The sequence below is a fragment of the Sinohyriopsis cumingii genome, chromosome 9 (genome assembly GCF_028554795.1).
Source record: "Sinohyriopsis cumingii isolate HCF-2022 chromosome 9, ASM2855479v2, whole genome shotgun sequence".
NCBI lineage: Eukaryota > Metazoa > Mollusca > Bivalvia > Unionida > Unionidae > Sinohyriopsis > Sinohyriopsis cumingii.
The window spans coordinates 108,354,410-108,366,852 of NC_142969.1; the positions used below are offsets into that span (position 1 = coordinate 108,354,410).

At 35.8% G+C, this 12,443-nt stretch overlaps 1 protein-coding gene across 2 annotated transcripts; it reads left to right on the top strand.

Moving 5' to 3' along the window:
* The first annotated feature begins 915 nt into the window (after positions 1 to 915).
* LOC149792446 (uncharacterized) lies at positions 916 to 9,060 on the top strand. 2 transcript variants are annotated; one of them, XM_089971025.1, is made up of 4 exons: positions 916 to 1,074; positions 2,218 to 2,293; positions 3,275 to 3,778; positions 8,017 to 9,060. In XM_089971025.1, the coding sequence occupies exons 3-4, from the start codon at positions 3,295 to 3,297 to the stop codon at positions 8,076 to 8,078; spliced, it is 546 nt and encodes a 181-aa protein (XP_089827151.1). In that variant the 5' UTR covers positions 916 to 1,074; positions 2,218 to 2,293; positions 3,275 to 3,294; the 3' UTR covers positions 8,079 to 9,060. The 2 variants fall into 2 exon arrangements, with proteins under 2 accessions (XP_089827151.1, XP_089827150.1); XM_089971024.1 differs by lacking the exon at positions 2,218 to 2,293 and having other exon boundaries at positions 917 to 1,074.
* Positions 9,061 to 12,443: the final 3,383 nt, after the last annotated feature.

Here is a 12,443-nt window from a genome sequence, read left to right on the forward strand (position 1 = left end):
ATATATATATATATATATATATATATATATATATATATATATTGAAAATAAATGATCTAAATTGAAAATGTATATGAAGAAATGCGCGGGCTTGTCCGTGACGCAATTTTATTTTGCGCGCCCGGACGAACCCGATCCATTCTTCATTCTTACCGTAATTATTCGTAACGGATCATGTTCGTCTGATATAAAAAGCTTATCATGTGCTAGAACCCTTGATATTTACGTTGATTTGAAAAACATTGTCATGATTAATAAAAGCACAATTCATTTTTCGATCCCGGTGAAATATTTCAATTTCAACACCTAATATATTGCATAAATGATCGTGGATGAGACCTTTTTGATGTCTTGTTACGTATTTATTTATTTATTTATTTATTTATTTATTTATTCTTCAACAAAATGTAAAGTTTCAAAGTATATACCTTGCTTTCGATAAGCTCTCTTAATTAACGGTTTTCATTTTTTTTTAAAGAAAATAATAATAATTAACGGTTTTAATTTATTTAAAAAAAAACGACAAAAAAAAACCCCCAAGCAAACAAAACAAAATATATATTATAATATACTTTATGAACTTCGGTATCGTGTGTTTATCAAAATTGGCTAAATACTGGATCCTGTTAGCCCCCTAATTAAAAGGTGGCCCCTCGCCGCTATAATGTGCAAGCTTGCATTAAAAACCATCAACGACGTCTTTGTCTAGGTTGGATTATACGTCCGAACATGTCGAGATAGCTAATCTTTATTTACATCAATCAAACAAAAATCAGCTTTCGAACGTTAATGCGGCACCTTATCTGTTCGCGCACAAGCCATAAAATCCAGCAAAGCTAAAAGCTTGTTTCGTGAATGAACTTGTGCGGAGGATTGACCTATGACCCACAGAAGTGTTATTTGATTGGCTGGGGTGCGCACACACTAGCTGGTGACATCAGAGGCAGACGAACTAGTGGAGATTCTCGCCTATGCAATTCTAACATCCATTAGTGATGGTTTGTGGCGTGAAGACGAGGGACGTTACTGCAGCTGGCTATCAGGTGATGTGATCTTAATGACGTGATTTACCTGGTAAGTTAAGATATATTAATATCCATTTATAATGTACGGTATATAGTTTTTTGAACATGAGCCAAATTTTATTGGTAACCACCTACGTGCGTGTACATAGTTTCAGAGACATTTGAAGCAAAATAGAGTGCAAGGTGTATGTTTTAAACTAACATTCTTTCTTTCTTTCATACCCTAGATAAATTGGCAGCAACATTTATAACTATAGTATTGTTAATATTATTAATGTTCAAGATGTATATATATATATATATATATATATATATATATATATATATATATATATATATATATATATATATATATATATATATATATATCTTGTATAACATTATCGGTAATAGTAGTTGCGTATTATTTGTAGTAGTTAAATAGTTATCGGATAGCGGTACTAGGAAAAACTAGTATCGTTAGACCATACAAGAAACGTTGACTGCCCCTGACTACATGCTTGTTCACAAATAATATTTAAAACCATCATACCTTAAGTTTTAAATAAAATGTTCGACCTAGCAAGAGGAAGAAAAAAAATCCTCATTGCGACAAAACACTTCACAAATTCATTAAGTTTGCACTTCGATAATTTCCTTTTTTTTCTTGCAACACCCACATACAGGTAAATGTGTAATATAAGTACCAGTCTGTTCATTAAAATTATTAAAAGGTCGGGTTGTCTTTTTACTTGAAAGGGATCGTAAAGGCCAGTCAGACTCCACTTTTAGCGTTTAATATATTGGGTAACTCTCTGCCTCTGTCTGTCTGTCCCCCCCCCCCATCTCTCTCCATATATAATATTGTAAGAAAACATGTTTCGTTATGACGTCACAATTGGACTTTATTCTTTATAAAGAGATATCCCACGGTTTCACATGGTATAAAATCAGTTATAAATACTATAATTGATAACGGCACAGATGCGGAAATTACCAAAAGTTTCAAGTTATTAGTAAAGGAAACGAACACAATACAAACATGTTATACACAGGCCTAGCAAAAACTCGAACTATTAATATATATGAATGACTGGGGAAATATTTAAAAAAAATTAAATTATGAAGAAGAAAAAAGGAGATGCATCAGAATGTGTGAATGTTTATTCCGTTTTGTCAGCGTAGCAAAAGTTTCATTTTTTTTTTTTCACAGGTAAGTACGTTTGATCATACGGGGAGTTATCGGAGAGAGAGAGTTTTCATGGATTAGAAAAGTTATCAATATACAGGTTGGTTTCAAAGTGTTATCGAAATGTCCTGTTGAAACATGTCTAAACACAACGGGTTCTCCTGTCTATATTTAGATCACTTGCAATATTTGGCACACCTTTCATTATGCTCATGCATAACACCCTTTCTTCACTACCATTAATTAGGTCCGCTTTTGAGAAAATAACTCAAAGTTGCCTTATATTTATTATCCATTGTTTTTTCCAGGTAATATTCACATCTGTTGCCAATTAACGAAGAAAAAGATTGATAAATTATTATTATTATTATTATTATTATTATTAATGAAGATGTTTACAGTCGCCATGTCCTTTACGACTTTTAATTGAAAAGCAAACAAAATGAAATGATATATATTGGAAATGATGTAGATTCTAGCTATTGTAAATGTATTTGATTATTCTCTACTTAACAAAAGACATTCTCCAGAAAATAGAATTGTGAGCACCAACTAAATTTATGCTCTATCTATCTCTCTCTCTCTCTCTCTCTCTCTCTCTCTCAGAGTATGTAACCGATCGCCATGACGAAAACATCATGATCAAAACCTTTTGTACAGAAGTTTTCACAGGGTGAAAAATTGATACAAACAACATTTTGCTTTTTCAGGCACAATTTAGAGAGGCTGCACACTAGGAAATATATGGCAGTCTACTTCTTTTCGGATTACGTTTGATTGAAACGCGAATAAAATAAAATGAAATATATCAAAAAGATGTATAATTTGGCTTTTGTAAGATGTATTCGGTTACTGTCTACATAACATATTCTCTGTGAAACTGAATTATAAGTACCAACTACATTTAAGCACTAAAAGTCTCTCTCTCTCTCTCTCTCTCTCTCTCTCTCTCTCTCTCTCTCTCAGTATTTACGTGATAGTACCGTATTTATGATATTGTCGTGACGAATACAGCATGTCATCCATACATAGATTTTCACAGATCGCAAAATTGATACAAATGTTTTGCTTTTCTTTTCAGGCATACGTTTGAGAGAATATATGTTAGAAAATATGTTGTCTGTGAGGGTCACTTCAACCTACTTTATTTTCGGGTTTCTGCTCCCACTTTTGGACTGTTTCACTGATTGTCCCATTGGTAGTTACATGGAGGAGTCGACTGGTTTATGCGTCGGTTGCTCCAAATGCATTGATAACCAAATTGTCCGAGAACAATGCACAAGAACTAAGGACACAGTCTGTGGACCATTTAAAGAATTCAACACATTCGTACAGTCGGACAAACTAAACGGACACAAATATTCAAAGAAAGCATTGACAGTAATTCAAAGATTAAAGGAAAGGAAGACCACAAATAGTGTCCATAATGAAAATATTGACGTCATAAAAGCTGACGATGACGTATGGTATCACGTGACTATTGTACTAATTGCACTGCTGTGTTTCACGTGCATAGTGATAGTGGTGCTAGTTATTGTTGCCTGTCGTACCTACAGAAGGAACAGATGCATTGTCATTAATACAGGTTAGCATTTTGTTGAAATTCTGTTTATTGATGTTAGCATCAGGTTATAGTACTCATACATACCGGTAATAGTAACATAATACATACATACATACATACATACATACATACATACATACATACATATATATATATATATATATATATATATATATATATATATATATATATATATATATATATATATATATATACGAAGTCAGGGACATCCACCCGTCTTCGATGATATTTGATATTAACATCAGGTTACAGTACTCATACATACCGGTAATAGTAACATAATAACATTATATATATATATATATATATATATATATATATATATATATATATATATATATATATATATATATATATATATATATATATATATATATATATATATATATATATATATAAAATATACATATATATATATATAAAATATACATATATATATACGAAGTCAGCGACATCCCCCGACTTAGATAATATTTTGCAAGAAATGGCATGTTTTTAGATATGAAAGTGAAATTACTTCGCATTTTCTCTCTAAGGTACCACGTCTTTTATATACGAGCTATTGCCACGTATCTACTCGATAAGATTCTTTTAACATTAGTCGATTTTTGCGCATTTCTCTAACTTGATCCGCATTTCTCTAACTTGATCCGCATTTCTCTAACTTGATCCGCATTTCTCTAACTTGATCCGCTTTCTTTCTGATAGATTATCAAAAGCTAGTGTAGGGAGTGTGATAACTTTGCTTTTACAGGTGGACCAAACACTTTTAAAGGTGGACTTCTACAGGTGGACCATACGCTTGGCGTGTTCTTCACAAAGCTTTAGAATGCGTGTTGTTTTGTCATTGTTTCTTATTAAAGTCTGGCCATCCAAGATACAGTTTTTCTAACTAGTTGAAAAGACAAAGCTCAAAGGAAGTGAACTGTTTTTCTTTATATCTTTGGCATAGTAGAAAATGGCTAGAATACTACTAAATGTTTTGCTTCAATCAGACAGTCGTGGCCAATAAATGAAGAGTTCATTCAGATTAACACACCTGTTCAGGTCGAGGAATAATTCACGAGGACTGATTAGGTTTGGTTTGCGTTGGCGCTTTACAGCACAATTGGATGGTCATATATATATGGCCAAATAAGTCCAATCCTTGCTATTTAGTAGTACCGATTAAAAGATAAATTTCCCAAAAGTATAAAACTGTTCAAGCCCCCAAAAATGTACCCGCTTTGAGCCAAGTTCCTTTTTTAAAACCCTAAATGTAGCAATTTATATCGAGCTTAAAGGGGCGTGGCCCACAGGTTGGGAAGCACTGTTTTACATCAAGACAACGAATATACATGTACCTACAGTCAGACATGCCATGATTCTGCATGCATACATATATCCATACATGCACGCACGCACACACACACACACACACAGACACACACACGCACACACACACTGAACAATTTATGCCACATATAAAATTACCTGATTGCCATAAACAAAGTCATTTCATGGAACTAAATTTGTTGAAGCAACTGGACAAAAACTGTACATAATAGTGTACATTCAAAATAAGGACAATAAACTGAAACTATATATTTGCAGCTGTCTTACATTCCACTATTAGTTCGGTGCAAGTTGCAAAAAATATATATGTTTTAAAAAAAAAAATGTTTAGTTAAGAAAATAATACGTTCATAACTTAATCGGACTCTGAAAATTGAAATAGACAACAATTTAAAGAGTGTGCTAGTTTTTATCAGATTACAGTATTCTTGTCCAAATAGAACGTGGTAGGAGTTGTTGTTGTTGTGGGGTTTAACGCCATTTTTCAGCACAAGATAGGCTATACATGGCGGCCGGAATTAATGGTGGAGGAAGAACCCGGAAAGAAACACTGACCCACGAGAAGCTACCGGAAAGCTTTCTCACATACCCACATAAGCCGAACGTGGTAGGAGAATTTGTTCTATTTATTAAAAATTGCATGTACCGTTTATACACGCTTATAAATAGAGTAATAGTACAAACGGCAAAGATACTAATCTGCCGTGACATAATGCACCTGCCAATCAGGTCTATATTGTTTCTTCTACTACTTACTGTTAACAAACGACACAGACTCAGATCTGCCGGCGCATTGTGCGAAGGCATATCTGGGTCTATGCAGTTTGCATTTGTACACTTCATATAAGCGAGCATAGACGGTACTTTACTTATCATCTACATGTGATATATCTTAACAGTTGGTCTATTTAGTATTTTTTTTTTTTTTTTTTTTTTTGGACAGGCTACCTTATCATTATCAACACATTGATAAAGCACATGACATGTGGAAGGTACGCCGTCAAATACCTCGACGTAATAACAGTTGTCTTGGTTGCGAAAATTCTCATTCGTCGTCACGTCGATTTCATCCTCCAGTAATAATTAAATGTATGGGAATGCTGTTAATGAGCTTTTATTTTCATTAAATTGCTGAGTTCGCTATTATAAAATTACTGTCTGGGGACAGCGCGCCACCAGCTGTGTACACGGTAGGTTTTAACGATACGTTTTTGTCGCTTTTCTTATGTAATCTATGACAAAAGAGAAAATTACACAGTAATTTTGCTCGCATTAGTAACTAGGTACGTGGTAAGTATGCCTACACCCGGGAAATTAAATACGTCTTAATAACAGCTGTGCAGAAAATGTCAAAACATGTACTGTTTAGAGATTAGGAAATGGGAAGATCAGTACAGCATGATAATTGATTCACACACACACACACACACACACACACACACACACGAAAGCAATGCATAAGAAAACCATTATTTACAACTCGGGTATTTTAAATGTCGAAATTGATATTTCTTTGAAATTGCAGTTCGATCACATTGAAAATCCTTTTATTAAATTGCTCTGCCATAGGTTTATTATTATTGCTATTCCCAAGGTTATTAAATGTCCGTCATGCTATCATAAACTACTGGCTGGTAATCCATGAAACATGGCACTATTCATGTTAGAATGATGATCACATGCAACATTGTTATAATCATTGACCCCATCTCCTTGCGGTTGCTGAAAGGGGAGGGGTCAAAGGTCAAATATAAGAAAATGCTATAAATTGGCTTTTAATTTTTTTCGTGTGTTCATATTTTGTAACAAATCTAGTTATAATATTAGGCAGTCAATGGATGACATATGTCACATATTTTGTAACAAGATTTCATAGGTAGTCAATGGATGATATATGTCACATATTTTGTAACAAGACTTCATAGGTAGTCAGTGGATGACATATGTCACATATTTTGTAACAAGACTTCATAGGTAGTCAGTGGATGATATATGTCACATATTTTGTAACAAGACTTCATAGGTAGTCAATGGATGACATATGTCACATATTTTGTAACAAGACTTCATAGGTAGTCAATGGATGATATATGTTACATATTTTGTAACAAGACTTCATAGGTAGTCAATGGATGATATATGTTACATATTTTGTAACAAATCTTGTTATAATATTAGGCAGTCAGTGGATGACATATGTCACATATTTTGTAACAAGACTTCATAGGTAGTCAATGGATGATATATGTTACATATTTTGTAACAAGACTTCATAGGTATTCACTGGATGATATATGTTACATATTTTGTAACAAGACTTCATAGGCAGTCAATGGATGATATATGTCACATATTTTGTTGTTGTGGGGTTTAACGCCATTTTTCAGCACAAGATAGGCTATGCATGGCGGCCAGTATTAATGGTGGAGGAAGAACCGGGGAAAACCCCGGAAAGAACCACCGACACGAGAAGCTACTGGAAGCTTTCTCACATACCCACATTGGCCGAAGCCGAGACTCGAACCCACGCAGACAGAGGTGAGACGGCAGTGATCCGTAAGGGTGAGATCTTTAGACCATTCGGCCACTCGGGGCCCCCACGTATTTTGTAACAATACTTCATAGGCTGTCAATGCAGGAAACATGTAACAGATTCTGGATTATGACAGCTGGGTCGCTATTTGAGGTGAGGATGTGGCGGATGGAGTGATTAATTCGCAATAAAAAGCGTGGTAATTTGGTATTGTCTTGACAAACTTTCATATACAAATGCCATAATAGATAAATATATTTCTTTAACTGTTTAAATATAATTTCATAAAATATGTAGTTTATATTTTTGGGAAGCATTTTAGTACACAAGTTTTATATTCTTACTTTCAAATGTACTTTAAAATTTGTAGGTGATGAAAGTTCCGAGCAAGAATGGAGTGGTCTCGCAAAATCAGAGGATTACGTCACGTGAGCAAGAAAACCTGCTAAAGTCTCGTATGCTTCACGTTTGTTTTGACATGGATGCGACAATCATGCCTACAAACCTGTGTAATGTGTATATATCACACAAATTACGAATCCAAACGATGTTCTACATTAAAGAGGAAGAATAACAAAAATAAAATAAAAACTGATGTTATATTTAAAACTATTGTGAGCACAGAATCATGGACGTATTGCGAGTGGATATTGCCTTTGCTACCAGATGTCTCCGTAGGCATTTGAAAGGGACGAATGTACAGACAGTGAGATCAACATAATATGTAATTTAGTGAAAATGAAGGGTATACATTGCGCATTGTGTGTACATATTAAATTGTATATCTACTATATACATGTATATTGAGTGTATATATTAAATGGTTATTTGTGCTTTGTTTCCAAAGCTTTGAGGTTGTGAAATCTTAATTTCATCGGAATGAGGCACTATTGTTGTCGCATATAAAGCAGTGAAGTAAATATAATGTATTATATTAATTTCAAAATAAAGTTTGAGGTTGTGAAATCTTAATTTCATCGGAATGAGGCACTATTGTTGTCGCATATAAAGCAGTGAAGTAAATATAATGTATTATATTAATTTCAAAATAAAGGACACAGACAGACAGATCCATGAGAAGAAAAAACACGTTAATTTGATTGGTGAATATAGCAAGCGCCATCCATCATTTCGTCATTGTGATCTTCAGTTTCGTCGTCGCCATCACCACCATCCTCATAATCATCGAAGACATCGGCATCCCATTTGTTTAGCTTTTTAGACAGTGTTTTGTTTCTTTTCCTAAACGAATGTGTCAGGAATGCATGTGAACAACGGCCAGTATTACTCTAGCAGTCAAGTAATGCTGTTGTTTATTTCGCTTTGGGAGTATGAATACCCCCCCCTCTCTCTCTCTCTCTCTCTCTCTCTCTCAGTAATATTCTGAACATGAATATATTAGTGGTCGCTTGAATTCCTTGTTTGTGTTGTATTTTCAGTTTGACTATAATTTTGTCAGATCTTATTGTTGATACGCCACATATATCTCTTTCTCTATCTATCTATCTATCTATCTATCTATCTATATCTATCTGTCTGTCTGTCTGTCTATCTATCTATATCTATCTATCTGTCTATCTATCTGTCTATCTGTCTATCTATCTATCTATCTATCTATCTATCTATCTATCTATCTATCTATCTATCTATCTGTCTATCTATCTATCTCTCTCACACACACACACACACACACACACACACACACACACACACACTTGTAAGATACACGCTTTGTCTCACTACAACTTATAATATGAGATTCCACACCCACACGCACAAAGAGAGAGAGAGAGAGAGAGGTGACTTTTTGTGTAGATACACATTTTTTCTGCTGGTCTGTGTTAATTTTAATTGAATTCATATTCAACCAAAGAAAATTTTGAACCTAATTTTCTTTCTTTTTGACCACTCCGGTTTCCTAGTATTTAGAGCGTCCGCCTTATATGCGGGAGATCGCGAGTTCAAACCCCGGCTTGGTCATTCCAATGACTTATAAAAATGGTACTTACAGCTGTCTGCTAGGCGCTCAGCATTATGAGTTCAGCATTAGTACTGGTCGGCTTGGTGTCAGGTTAGTGTAACTGGGTGGGGCATCATGCTAAATGTCTGAGGCATGATGCCCCAGTGCTAGACATCATTATAAACTGCCACACTGAAGACATGGCAGCGATATGACTGCTTCGTTCAAAATCCAACACACACACACACACACACACACACACACACACACACACAGACACACACATTTTCCTTCAAACGGTGTATATATACCTTTTGGTTCCATTCTGTCCAGAAATCTGCTCTTGAGCAGAGAATTATGAACGGGGAACCAGTCTTTAAATGTCACCGTACAAACACATTTGATCTAATAACAAACCACTCTTCACAGTGACCGCTTAAGTTAGCGCCTTGCTATCTGGCGATTTGCTATCAAATTTCGGATATCATCCCATCGCTGACCAACTCAAAGGACGCATCTTTCAGTGTGCAGTAGAAGTTTGTACGCACAAATTTAATGTCGCATCCACTTGCCGAATATAAAAATTGGTTTAAAAATATTTTCAGACAATCTGATTAAAACCAGATCTAAAAAGACGTGCGTAAAAACTGGAAGCAACCAATTAGGGGCGATGTTCTGGTGACCTGTGGTATTACCATAGTCGCTAATTTTATCAGCCAATCAGATGAAGTCTTGTATCTTAGCGTTTGGAAGACTGATCAGCATCAATTTGTGCCGAACTTTAACTTTCAGGTTTTTGAAAGCTGCATTACCATTGGCTGATTCAAAGGTGACCAGAACATGATCCATAAGGTTTTAAGCGGTCGTTGTCAAATGTTCACGTATGACAGTGGAAATCTGATTTTAATCAGTGTATTTTGGATTGCAGTAATAAAATAAAACAAGAATAATATTCATTTGACCTGACGAGTCAATGGCATTTCAGAACAAAAGAAGTTTATGCACTCCAACTCAATTTTTTTAATACACAAAGTGATGCTCACAGTGGAAACTACTCGATAATTTTAAAAAACAATGTGTACTAAACAGGATGATTAAATTCAAAATAGTTACGATTCCGGCCATTTTGACATTTCGGTTTACATGCTGTGAAATAACTATCGAGGTGTACATACATGCCCCGGATCAATTTCAGGAACAACACAAGCCCGAAACGCCTAATTCACAAATATATCCATATCTTTAATTATTAAACAATAATAGCTGAAAATGTCGCGTCATAGCAGTTAAGAAACCGGACAGGGAGGGGCCAATTTACGCAACTATCTCCTGCCACCTTATGTGAAGATAAAAACAATCGCTCCAAACACCCGACACTATTACATTGTTGTTTGTATGACTTGCCAAGGTCATTCTATCATATAGCCAAGGTCATTCTATCATATAAGTCTTTATTATAAGTAAAATTCTTCCTGGAAAACAAGCTAATATTTGTTTTTGCACAATAGCCAATGTGTATTGGAGCACTTCAGTCTAAAATCTCGAAGGTGGGAGTTTTGCGACTTTTCAATTTCGGAGATAAGTGAATCTTGCATGTTTTGAACAACAGTGGAGCTTATAAAATTTGGAAACAGACAAGAGAGATGGTTGAGTTCAAATTTTAATTTTCTCGGCCATTTCCATCCTATGCATGAAAACAAAGTTTTATTCGACTCGAATCTGAAAGAGACGAGAAAATTCTGATTTATTTTACTGGTCAATTTATACGAAGAAATAAAGGCAGGATAGTACAAAAATACCGTATTATATTATTTTCACTGATTTGTACAAATATTTAGTCAAAAGTGGGGTCGATGTTGACTCAGACCTTATCGACAGAATATCTTTGCTTTTACCAACCATAAAAGTATATGTTTCGGGGACCTGATGGTTATCTTCACCCAATCACACCCTCTACGAGCCGTTTTTAAGTTTTGTTCTTTCTTCACTTTGGCTCATTTCTCCCTCATTTTCCTACCAATATCAACTAGGCTCCTGCCTCGCTCATTTCCCTACCGATATCAACTCGGCTCCTGCCTCGCTCATTTCCATACCAGTATCAACTAGGCTCCTGCCTAGCTCATTTCCCTACCGATATCAACTCGGCTCCTGCCTCGCTCGTTTCCCTACCGATATTAACTCGGTTCCTGCCTCGCTCATTACCCTACCAATATCAACTCGGCTCCTGCCTCCCTCATTTTCCTACCAATATCAACTCGGTTTCTGCATCGCTCATTTCCCTACCGATATCAACTCGGCTCCTGCCTCGCTCATTTCCCTACCAATATCAACTCGGTTCTTGCCTCGCTCATTTCCCTACCAATATCAACTCGGCTCCTGCCTCGCTCATTTTCCTACCAATATCAACTCGGTTTCTGCCTCGCTCATTTCCCTACCGATATCAACTCGGCTCCTGCCTAGCTCATTTCCCTACCGATATTAACTCGGCTACTGCCTCCCTCATTTTTCTACCAATATCAACTCGGCTCCTGCCTCGCTCATTTCCCTACCAATATCAACTCGGCTCCTGCCTCACTCATTTCCCTACCAATATCAACTCGGCTCCTGCCTCGCTCATTTTCCTACCAATATCAACTCGGCTCCTGCCTCGCTCATTTCCCTACCAATATCAACTCGGCTACTGCCTCCCTCATTTTTCTACCAATATCAACTCGGCTCCTGCCTCGCTCATTTCCCTACCAATATCAACTCGGCTCCTGCCTCGCTCATTTCCCTACCAATATCATCTCGGCTCCTGCCTCGCTCATTTCCCTACCAATATCAACTCGGCTCCTGCC